At 40.5% G+C, this 12,494-nt stretch overlaps 1 protein-coding gene across 1 annotated transcript in view; it reads right to left on the reverse strand.

Moving 5' to 3' along the window:
* pde6b (phosphodiesterase 6B, cGMP-specific, rod, beta) overlaps positions 1 to 11,993 on the reverse strand; it is a 29,237-nt gene extending 17,244 nt beyond the window's left edge. The window contains exons 1-6 of the mRNA XM_060935059.1: positions 11,523 to 11,993; positions 10,781 to 10,933; positions 10,396 to 10,485; positions 9,876 to 10,016; positions 7,860 to 7,934; positions 7,715 to 7,779 (exon numbers count right to left, since the gene is read on the reverse strand). Of these exons, the coding sequence (XP_060791042.1) occupies positions 7,715 to 7,779; positions 7,860 to 7,934; positions 9,876 to 10,016; positions 10,396 to 10,485; positions 10,781 to 10,933; positions 11,523 to 11,993 (995 nt within the window). The remainder of the gene's footprint in view (positions 1 to 7,714; positions 7,780 to 7,859; positions 7,935 to 9,875; positions 10,017 to 10,395; positions 10,486 to 10,780; positions 10,934 to 11,522) is intronic.
* Positions 11,994 to 12,494: the final 501 nt, after the last annotated feature.

Consider the following 12,494-nt stretch of genomic DNA (forward strand, 5'->3'; position numbering starts at 1 on the left):
ACAGTGACATTACAAAGAACTGGACGGCCCTCCAAAATTGATGAAAAGACAAGATGAAAACTGGTCAGGGAGGCTGCCAAGAGGCCTACAGCAACACTGAAGGAGCTGCAGGAATTTCTGGCAAGTATTGGTTGTGTACTACATGTGACAATCTCCCGTATTCTCCATATGTCTGGACTACAAGGTAGGGTTATTAAAAAAAAACATCCAGGCCTGGCTAAATTTTGTAAAAAAAAAAATCTCCCAAAAGCATATGGGAAAATGTTATGGTCTGATGAAACCAAGGTTGAACTTTTTGGCCACAATTCCAAAAGGTATGTTTGGCACAAAAACAACACTGCACATCACCAAAAGAACACCATACCCACAGTGAAGCATGGTGGTGGCAGCATCATGTTTTGGGGTTGTTTTTCTTCAGCTGGAACAGAGACTTTAGTCAAGGTGGAGGGAATTATGAACAGTTCTAAATACCAGTCAATTTTAGCCCAAAACCTTCAGGTGTCTACTAGAAAGCTGAAGATGAAGAGGAATTTCATCTTTCAGCATGAGAATGACCCCCAAAAAAGTTTTGGAATGGCCCAGCCAGAGCCCAGACCTAAATCCAATTGAATATCTGTGGGGTGACCTGAAGAGTGCTGTGCACAAGAGATGCCTTCACAATCTGACAGATTTGGAGTGCTTTTGCAAGGAAGAGTGTGTAAATATTGCCAAGTCTAGATGTGGCAGGCTGATAAACTCCGACCCAAAAAGACTGAATGCTGTAATTAAATCAAAAGGTGCTTCAACAAAGTATTAGTTTAAGGGTGTGCACACTTATGCAACCAGCTTATTATATGTTTATTTATTTGTTTGTTTATTTATTTTGTTCCCCCCCAAAAAAGATTTGTTTGTTTTTCAATTGAGTTGTACAGGTTATAGGTCACATTAAAGGTGGGAAAAGTTTTATCTTTTCCCACCCTGTAAAAGGTTACAAAGATTTATTGTGGTCTCATTTTTTTTACATCAGAAAAACCTATAATTTTTATGAGTGTACACTTTTTATAACCACTGTATATTAATATATAGCAGACACTCTACATAAACCAATTAAAAAACGTGTAATTGTTGATATGGTGAAGTCTTCTGTAAGGAGCTAATTATTTAGCATTTATGGAATAACTCTCTAGTGTCAGCACTTTGTAACCATAAAGATGTAAAAGAACAGGAAAGTCTTCAGGACAAAGGTGCTTTGTCTGCAGCATGACAAATTGCTATTTTTTGTCTTATTAGCTTTAAGAAAAAGAAAAAAAGAGAGGCTGGTGCAGAAACAACTGTTTATAGCTGCTATAATGTAAGTGATAACAGGAACTAACATGTCTCATGGACATTTCACAACATTAAAGGTAACTACTAGTGCATCTCAAACAATTAGAATATCATGAAAGTTCAGTATTTTCCATCAGTTATTTAATTCTATAAGGCCTTTCAATTTCACAAAATCAGTGAAATTTAGTTCCCTCTGAAATTTGGTCATTGTGATATATATTTATTTCTGCAATATCTCAAAAAAAAAAAAAAGCCATTCTGTGGCTGGGAAGTTATTTAATTTGAGGGGATTCCCGAGCAAATAATGTGCATGAAATCGCTCGCTTCGCACAGTCAAGCAGACAGAAGAAGTCTGGTGTGCGCATGTGCAGGTTTATGTGCTACTTCTTCTTTTCTTTCTTCTTTTGGGTTTTACGGCAGCTGGCATCTAGTGTTGCATTACTGCCATCTACAGGTTTACCTTGACTTTTACATCATTCTGTTGCTAAACGAACAGCTGGTCACACCGAGGTGCTCACTGACATTTATTAGTTTGGTCCTGCGTTTCCTTTCCTTCGCAGTATAATGTCTTTTCTTCTTGCTTTGTGTTACTGTAGTCAGTTTTTTACATTTCATTCACATCTTCCATTTTCCTCTCCTGTTTCAAATTTGTATCCCACAATGCCTTGCGTGAATGGGGAAAGCCCACCACGTGATGCATGATGTAGTATCTTGAACTGGGTCATGGTGAAGCAAGAAAAAATAGTGGTGAATTTAGGGCCACGTGGCCCTAAATTCATTAACTGTTCTATTTAAAAAATAATAATAAAATTGGAAGCGTTTGATTCGAATTCAGTAGCTTTCAGTCCACTAAACGAAAATAATTGGGTGTCAGGGAGAATTCTTTTTATGGCCTAAACTTGAAAAATCTGAAAGGCAATCTACCTTTAAGAAAATGAAAATTCAATATGTTCTAGACTCATTACACATAAATTAAAATGTTTCAAGTGTTTTTTATATTTTAATTATTGATAATTATGGTCTACAGTGCAAAAAAACCCCACCTCAAAATGTTTTAATATTTAATTTCAGCTTTGAGTAAAACAAATATAAATACTGTGTATCTCTTGGTCCAGTTCAGAGCACGCAACCACAATCATGGGGAAGACTGCTGACTTGACGGTTGTCCAGAAGACAATAATCGACACCCTCCACAAGGAGGGTAAGCCACAGAAGGTCATTACTGAAAAGTCTGGCTGGAAAAGGTACACGAGCAACAGGGATGACTGCAGGCTTGAGAGGATTGTCAAGAAAAGTTCATTCAAGAACTTGGGAGAGCTTCACAAAAAGTAAACTGAGGCTGATGTCAGTGCATCAAGAAATACCATGCACAGACATCTTCAGGAAAGTGGCTACAACTGTTGTATTCCTAATATCAGGCCACCCTTGACAACATCAGAAGCGTCTGACCTGGGCTAAGGAGAGAGAGAACTGGATTGTTGAGCTGTGGTCCAAAGTCCTCTTTCAGTTGAAAGTAAATTTTGCATTTCATTTGGAAATCAAGGTCCTCGGGCCTGGAGGAATAGCGGAGAGGCACAGAATCCAAGGTGTTTGAAGTCCAGTGTGAAGTTTCTACAGTCTATAATGATTTGGGATGCATGTCATCTGCTGGTGTTAGTCCAATGTGTTTTATCAAGTCCAAAATCAATGCAGCTGTCTCCCAGGAGATTTTAGAGCACTTCATACTTCTGTCTGCTGACAAGCTTTATGGAGATGTTGATTTCCTTTTCAAGCAGGACTTAGCACCTGCCCACAGTGCCAAAACTACTACCAAATGCTTTGCAGACCATGATATTACTGTGCTTGATTGGCCAGCCAAGTCGCCTGACCTGAACCCCACAGAGAACCTGTGGGTTATTGTCAAGAGGAAGATGAGAAATACCTGACCCAAAAATACAGACGAGCTGAAGGCTTCAATAACACCTCAGTAGTACCACAGGCTGATCGCCTCCATGTCACACCGCATCTATGCAGTAATTCATGGTAAAGGAGCCCCAACCAAGTATTGAGTGTATAAGTGAACATACTTTTCAGAAGTTGGACATTTCTGGATTGTAAATCCTTTTTGATTGATCTTAGGAAATATTCTAATAATTTGAGATACTGGATTTCTGATTTTCATGAGCTATCAGCCATACTTATCCAAATGAAAACAAAAAAGGCTTGAAATATTTCACTTTACATGCATTTGTCATTGGCTACTGGAGCTATGGATTACTTCTAGAGCAGGCTAAGTTTTCTGTGTTTTGCCAGTTGTTTTCCTGATTGGAATACTGTGTGCTTTTCTGCTGCTTGTATCTGTTGAATACACTGTTTATCTGCTGCTACTCCATTACCTTGTGTTTACATCTTTGTTACTAGACAGGATTCACCCATCAGTTTTGATTGTGCAAGTCATCAGCTGTTTTTTCATTTGCTAATTAGCTGGGCTTTGAGTATTGTTTCGAGCTTCTTCCCAAAATCTCTCCCCCTCTCCTACCACTCCCATAACCTGTTCATAATGTGTCTCAACACCATTTCTATGTGGTCTCACCCACAAAAGGTGCTTCCGTCGCCATGGCCCCCTGCGAGGACAATACCTCTCCAGCCTCATCTACCCTTCAGCTACCTCCACTGACACCTTCTGGATCACTGCTGGACTATGGAACTGCCAATCTGCCACACGGAAGACTGACTTTATTTCTGCCCATGCTTCCCTCCTGTCCCTCCACATCCTTGCACTGACTGAGACCTGGATTTCACCTGACAACACCACAACACCTGCAGCCCTCTCCAACTCCTTCTCCTTCTCTCACACCCCTTGCCCGTTTGGTCATCGTGGTGGTGGCACTGGTTTGTTGATCTCTCAATCCTGGAAGTTCTCACCTCTTCCACTCTCCTACCTCTTCATCTCCTCCTTTGAATTTCACTCAGTTTCAGTTTCTTCTCCTGTTAACCTTTTTGTCATTGTTGTTTATTGCCCTCCTGGCCCTGTGGGATGTTTCTTTGATGAACTGGACATCCCACTCAACTCCTTCCCAGGAGATGGCACCCCACTGATGATCCTAGGAGACTTCAACCTCCACTTAGAAGCCTCCCACTCTGTTGCCTTCCTTCCACTACTACACTCCTTTGATCTCTCCCTGCTGCACTCTCCTCCAACCCATAAAGCTTGCAACCTTCTCAACCTGGTCTTCCTCAGAAACTGCTCTGCCTCAGATCCCACAGTTACCCCTCTCCATCTGTCTGACCACCACTTCATTTCACTCTCCCTCCCTCTTCCTCTCCACCCATTGTCCCATGCCCCCCTACCCTCACTGTTACAGTCCGTCGTTAACTCTCCTCCCTCTCTCCCTCCTCTCTTGCCTCCTCTGTCACTGCTTCCCTCCCCCACTTGAATCCTTATCCAATCTCCTCACTGAATCTGATGCATCTTCTTTGCTCTCCTCATCACTTGACACATTTTCTCCTCTTGTCACCAAGACAGCAAGATCTTCCCCTCACAGTCCCTGGATATCTGAAACACTTCATTCCTACAGAATTGGTCTATGTGCAGCAGATGAAGTGGAGAAAATCCAGGGCCCCTGCTGACCTCTCTCACTACCAGTCCCTCCTTGCTGAGTTTGCAGCTTTGCTCAAATTAGCCAAGATTGAGTTTTATCACCCCAAAATTCATACCTCCATCTCCAACCCTCATCAACTGTTTTCTATTTTCTCTTCTTTCCTCAAATCTCCACCAGCTGCATCTCAGTCCTCCATCGCTGCAGAGAACTTTGCAGTCTTTTTTGAGGAAAAGATCATGACAATCTGCAACTCCTTCACCACATCTGCCAAGACAAAGGTAATCTACATTCCTATTCCATCCTCTCCACCCCTGGACATCGTCATGTCCCTTGGGGACATCTCTAGGTCACCTTCACTCAGTGCAAAGAACCTAGGTGCAGTGTTCAATGACAAACTCTCCTCCTCAGCAAACATCACTGCAGTGACCCGGACATGTAGATTCCTTTTCTACAACATCTGAAGGATCCACCCTTTTCTCACCACCTACTCTACTCAGCTCTTAGTCCAAGCACTGATCCTCTCCTGCTTGAACTACTGTGACTCTTTCCTTGCTGGCCTTCCAGCATCTGCCATCAGACCCCTGCAGTTCATTCAGAATGCTGCAACGTGCCTAGCTTACAACCTCCCTCATTCTTCCTATGTCACCCCTCTGCTTGTTGGCCTGCACTGACTACCTATTGCAGCCCTTGTTAAATTTAAGACATTGGTGCTAGCTTACCAGGCTGTCAAGGGGTTAAGGCCAGCATACCTCCAGAGTCTGATCTGTCCCTACACGCCACCCAGATCCCTATGCTCCGCTACTATTGGTCACCTGGCCGCTCCTCCTCTGTGCTCCTGCCCAGTCCACTCAAGATTGCTGTCTGTCCTGGTTCCTCGTTGGTGGAATGACCTTCCCATTGAAGTCAAAACTGTTGACTCTTTGACCACCTTCAAGCACAGACTGAAGACTCACTTCTTCAGGCTGCACCTCTCCCCTGCTTCCCTGCCCATTGTGTAACTGCGCTTTGGTCTAGACCAACCCAGGCTGTGTACTGTCTAGCCTGGGCTTAGCCATTTGAGTTCTCTATTTAGTTGTACTTCATATGGTTGGTTTGGTTCCTTGGCTGTTTTCTGAGTGTTGGTACATCAACAAAATATTACACTAAATATTATTGTCAGTTGTTCAGTTGGCACTTGAACTTTCTTGTTTAGAAATTCAGCACTTTGTGTACCTGACTTTTGCACTTGTTGTTCATCACTCTGGATAAGAGTGTCTGCTAAATGCAATGTAATGTAATGTAATGTAATGAATATAGAATATATGAAGGTTTACCTTTTCAAATTAATTCATGAAAAAAGTACTTTTTCATGATATTCTAATTGTTTGAGATGCATAGTATCAATGTATAAAAAGTATGATATTTTAATAATTTGCAAATCACTGTGGTATGAGATGAATAACCCACTCTGGGATGTACTGCTATTCTTCATGTGTAACAACATGACAAAATAGTGTGATGTATGCATCTGCTGCCATGTTAGGTGATATACAAATCCAAAATGCCGTCTCATGCAAACAGTAACTGTGATGCATCTCTGACTTTCTTGAAATATTATGATTCTCTGGAGTCCTCTGTCAAGTCAAGATTCAGAGAAAAAGTTTAAATTTGTGACTTTGACCCATATATTTTAAAGACATCCTCACACAGAGGATTTAGCCTCTTTATCAGCAATTGAATACCTTGATATTGTGAACTATCTTGTTCTACAAACCTCATAGACAACCAATGCACAAATGAAGGCTTATAAGAGCCTAGATGCCTACAATTTCTTTGTGTCTGGTTGGGTTGGTAGTCTTCTCACCAAACAGTTAAAAGATGACAGGGTGCTTGTTCATGCCCATGTAAACCATTCTCAACGATCTCAAGAAACACCGCTCAAAAGTTCAATTTAATCAGCAAAAAACATAACTTTAATTAGCAATGAACTTTTACCAGATATAAAGTGGTCACCACACACATGGATGTAATTAACTTTTTTCTCAGTTAAGTCCTTACAATTTATGTTTTTGAACCACAGCACATGACGTTTTCTGGACAGTTCTTCATCTGTTTTGTTGCTGTTTTTAATTATTTTGGGAATTCTGAAGAACTGTTTCTCTTTGTCACGAGTAGCATTATTACTGCAATTACTGTATATGGGTGGCACGGTGGTGTAGTGGTTAGCGCTGTCGCCTCACAGCAAGAAGGTCCTGGGTTCGAGCCCCGTGGCCGGCGAGGGCCTTTCTGTGTGGAGTTTGCATGTTCTCCCCGTGTCCGCGTGGGTTTCCTCCGGGTGCTCCGGTTTCCCCCACAGTCCAAAGACATGCAGGTTAGGTTAACTGGTGACTCTAAATTGACCGTAGGTGTGAATGTGAGTGTGAATGGTTGTCTGTGTTTATGTGTCAGCCCTGTGATGACCTGGCGACTTGTCCAGGGTGTACCCCGCCTTTCGCCCGTAGTCAGCTGGGATAGGCTCCAGCTTGCCTGCGACCCTGTAGAAGGATAAAGCGGCTAGAGATAATGAGATTACTGTATATACCGCACACAAAGTAGGTATTGTCTGTCTTCAAAGGCAGTGAAATCAAAAGAAAATCATGAAGCATTGCAGCAGCTCACATGTGAAGTGCTGCTATCTTGGTTGTTGTTATAATCCAACACGGCAGACTTCCGTTTTGGAAAATAAGTGTGACGTCATGTGCACATGAAGAATAGGAAAATAATCAATATCTTACTTATTTCAGTGAAGGTGTAATGTAATGTGATCTTAATCATCCTTTTACATGCAAGTAAATAAAGGCAGAACTTACGGTATGACTTTGATCTCCTCTTTTCCATGTAAAATGTAGTCAATGACTTTATAAAAGTTGATTTCCTGCATGAGCATAAACACATGAGCCTCCATGTTAATTAATAAAACCAGAAGTCAAACATCAGAGTCGTTAAATCACCTACCCTCCCATCTGGAGTAACGGGACCAGTGTATGGTGGTTGTTCTCCCATCAACACAGGCCAGACATCAAAGAATTCCTGTCCAAGATCACATGTGAGAAAGAAGATTCAGACCCAAGCCATATGTTGAACCATTATGTATAAATGTATGTCAACTTCAATTTTGGTAACAGGGCAGTCTGACATGTGAGAAATAGTAGTTTGTGAGTGCAGATCATGTCCTCAACTAATGCCCTGTCCACATGGCAACGGATTCAGGTGACTCCAATACAATTGCTTATCGTTTAGACCTGGCGTCCACACGGCACCGGCGTTTTGGGTGCCCAAAACGCAATCTTTTTGAGAACGGGTTCCAGAGTGGAAAGATCTGGCAACGTTGCCATTGTGAAGTCGTCTGGATGAGTAGAACGGATTTGTTTACGATGACGTCACAACCACATGACTGTGAGTGCTTCACGCCGGGTAGAAGTGTAACGAATATCACCAGGATATCACCAGGAAAAAGCCTTACAGAGCACTAGTGAGAGTGAAACACGAGCTTGGATATTATTATTATTATTATTATTATTATTATTATTATTATTATTATTATTATGTTCAGTGTTAGTTCACAGTAGTAATGCAAGAAGCAGAATAGTGACAGTAATAGTGAAGCAAAAACATGCAATTGTACAAACACTGCAGCTCTACAGCAAAATATTCATTTATGAAATGGTCTGATTCTTAACACCAGTAGTGCCAATGATCTTCTCATTGCGATGCGATGCGAGTTGTCAACAAATCCTATAACTTGGTTCATGAAACGCGCTTACAAAATATTTTCATTGTGAATATTTATTGTGTAATGGTGCAAAGTGAGAGAGAGAGAGAGAGAGAGAGAGAGAGAGAGAGACTCTGCCCTTAGGGCAGAGTCAATCCCGCCAGCAAAAATAGGGAAAAAAAGGAGCGATCTCACCTCTTCAGATGTTAGTTTAAGTCCGACAATACATTCCTCAAAAAGGGCGTAGAGGAGCAAATTAATCCATCAATGTGTAGTATTAAATTTATTCCGGACCATTAAAGACGCCATCTTCCGCGTAGAATCATACGTCATCCTCGCCGCCATATTGGATAGGTCAAAGCGGAGAATAAAGATTCATGTGCTGCCTTTAACTGCACCAACAGGTTTACCGTCCAAACGAGATCACATGGGGTTACCTTTCACAGGTGAGAAACAACAAATTAATCCATCAACGTGTAGTATTCAATTTATTCTGGACCATTAAAGACGCCGCCTTCCGCGTAGAATCATACGTCATCCTCGCCGCCATATTGGATAGGTCAAAGCAGAGAATAAAGATTAGCTGCGTTTAACTGTACCAACAGGTTTGCCGTCCAAACGAGATCACATGGGATTACCTTTCACAGGTGAGACTGGAAAAATACTTTTCATTGTATTTGGTCATTATAATGTAATTTTACGAACAGATTTTCCTGACTTTGTGGCTAATATGAAGTCTCGCGCATAATAGTTTATGCGCATGCGTCCTTACTTCTTCTATTGTTCTGGTGTCTCCGAAGGGACTGTCTTACAGCGCCCCTAGAGGTGTGGCATGTGTATTGCATCGTTTTCAGCAAGCGTTGCGTTGCCATATGGAGCTGATATTTTACTGATCGTTGCCCATTTGGACGCGATATATTTTTAAATAACATCTCGTTGCCATTGTCGTGTGGATGTAGCCTAAATGTAAAAAGTAGGCAGAATTGTGAGAACATGGTCTGGAGCTCTCTGTAGATAGCTAGACCTCCAATTAAAGACTTTTGAGTAGGAGTTCTTCAACAGTAGGGATGAGGCAGGGAGGTGGGTTGGTGGGTACACATAATTCATTACTAGTGGTGGAAAGGAGAGAAGGGAATTTATATGAAGTTAACAAGGAAGAAGGTAGCACTTTAGATGTGGTCTTTCTTCCGAACTTCAGTTATTTCATAGCTCCCTTCTCATATAGTTTATGTCAGACACCACTTTTGATTTGGATGCACCTTTTCCTTGGTCATGTCCAGCAGACCGACAGAGTAGCGATCACAGTTGAGGTATGCCCGCACTGTGTACAAAGCTTTGTGGAACTGACGCTCAATATCCGTGAGCTCTTCAAACACTTTGTTAGCAGACCACAAAAGCAGCTGTATACAAAACATCACAAAAATCTCATATCACAATACGTGAAGACATTTCTATGATTCATGATGTGTGAAACAGTGAATCTGTGAAAAGCTTTCTTGGTAATCATCCTTTAATGTCTATAAAAGGTGATTTTTAAAAATGTTTTAATGTTTAAAAATTATAATACAAAATTATAAAGATTTAAAACAATATAAAACTTCATTGTCAAAACACATGCTTCCTGCTTCCAGTATATGTAATTGTGATTTAATAAAATACACAAAACATGTCCATAAAAGATATTATGATGCCCATGATATCTCAGAAAATGTCAATATTATGTTGTTAAATTGCCCAGACCTAGCTGAGAGAGTCTGAGAACATACAAGACATACTCACCTGGCCTTTACGTGTCTCGCAATTGTGCAGATAGCTCAGGTGATAAATCTTCAAGTTCAACGTTCCAACTTTTAGATACTTTAAAAAAAGCTGTGAGTGAAAAATGAAGACTTTACTTTGACATTGAGGCAGAATTCAATCAATGCATACAAATCGAAAATTGAATATTAAAGGCCTTGTTAAAGGCGTAACAGTGGTTCTTAGACAGTCCTTGAATTTAAATTCAGAACCTTCTGTTCAGTAACACAAAGTAGAACCTTAATCTACTTTGATAACTACTTTCAGCAATCCATGTTTAGGCAGGAAGTAACCAAATTAACACTTAAGTCATTTATATAGATAGAAAAATATAGGTTTAGGCTTATCTGTGCTGTAAATCACTCACATCTTCATCCTCATCTGTGAAATGGGGTCCGTTATTTTTATTGACGGCCATGATGACTGCCACCACATCTTTGCCATTCATGATGGGAGTAGCCAAGATGTTGCGGGTGGTGTATTCTGTCAGCTCATCAACAAAGGTACTGAAGTAGCTATTCTGGAATTAATAAATTATTTTTTTTGTTTTAATCAATGAAACACTTTTTAAAAGTCTTAAAGAAAGTATTTATCTTGCGTGTTTAATTCAAGGAAAATGTTTACTGTTTAACATATGGTCTTTTGTGAAAAGTGTGGTAGTAATACTGTGTCAATGCACATACACTGATGACAAATAGTGGTAAATAACTACATAAACTGGAGGAAATCTTTTTACACTAACCTTTTTTTTTTTTTTAAAGCATTTCATATTTTTTAAGCTTGAACAGGTCAAAATATAAAAATCGACCTGAGCTATTTAACTTTTTTCTTTTGCTGACACACAAAATACAATGCAACAGATGAAATAATCCTCAAGCCAGAAAGGGTCATGACACAAATGGATCATTGAAATAAATGGATTATGTCAAGAGGATTTAGCAGGTCGAAATTATGCATCTACTACCTGTACCTTAGAGCATGATGACCATTGGTGCTTCTGTTTTTTTTTTTTTATTTAAAATGTAATAAAAACAAAACAGTACATCATGGTGTTTCTTTGTAAAAGTAATTTAAAAAAAGCATATCAAAGTTTAAGATATACATCTTACCTCTTGAACATCCTTGACATTAATATTTTTCTTGGATTGGGCAACATGCCCAACTATGCCAATATCAAGAGGGAAAACAATCTCAGAGTCGGGTGGAACCACACAGTCTTCCATCTTTGATGAAGCATTGATGTTAAACAGCCGAGTGGCCAATTCAGCTATGCCATTCCTCTGCCTGTACATGAAAAGACTGCATCGGTCAGCATGGATCAGAGCACTGAGTCGCTTCAGGATTTTGAAGATCACCTTCTCCATGTTGACGTTCTCCTGCATATCTTTGATCAAATCAAAGAATAATGCACCTTCCTCCACCTGACACACCAGCTCAAAAGAGTCCAAATCCACTTTGGACTCTGGAATTCCCATTAGGGATGCCACAGTTCCAGTTTTGAGCTTTTTTGCAAAGTACCTCTTTGCAAACTCTGGGTTTCCATCTAGAAACATCTCCACATCTTCCTTTTTGATGCTCATCTTCACTTTGTAAGCACCACAAGAGGTTCAAACAAGGTTCAAATCTGGTCTTGACTTAAAAAAAAATTAGCTATATTTTGCTATTCATAATTATGAAGCTGTGGAGAAAAAGAGGGACTGGCAGTGATACCTGCAGCAGGGGTGTCCGGACCAACCGTCAGCAAGGTGTTTCCCTAATAGTGTTGAAGGTGAACAAAGATCTGCTCATGCAAAACTGATCAGGTGATCAGCAGCAAAGCTGGGGTCCACTGCCTCAACAGAGTATCTTTATCCTCTCTAGTCTATCTTCTCTGTGTGAACAAAAAATAATCACTGTGAAGATGTTGTCAATTAAAACAGTGTCAAAAGCCTCCCATATTTTAAAATTGTTTGGTTTGTCTTTCGTCTTCTCTCCCAGGCCATTGCACCGCAAGCTCTTTATGTTCTTATTAAAGACACACTCCTCATGCTTAAGCCCTATTCAGACAAGCCACTAGCTGATTATCTCAGCACCCTGGTCCT

Source organism: Neoarius graeffei, chromosome 12 (genome assembly GCF_027579695.1).
Source record: "Neoarius graeffei isolate fNeoGra1 chromosome 12, fNeoGra1.pri, whole genome shotgun sequence".
Classification (NCBI taxonomy): Eukaryota; Metazoa; Chordata; class Actinopteri; order Siluriformes; family Ariidae; genus Neoarius; species Neoarius graeffei.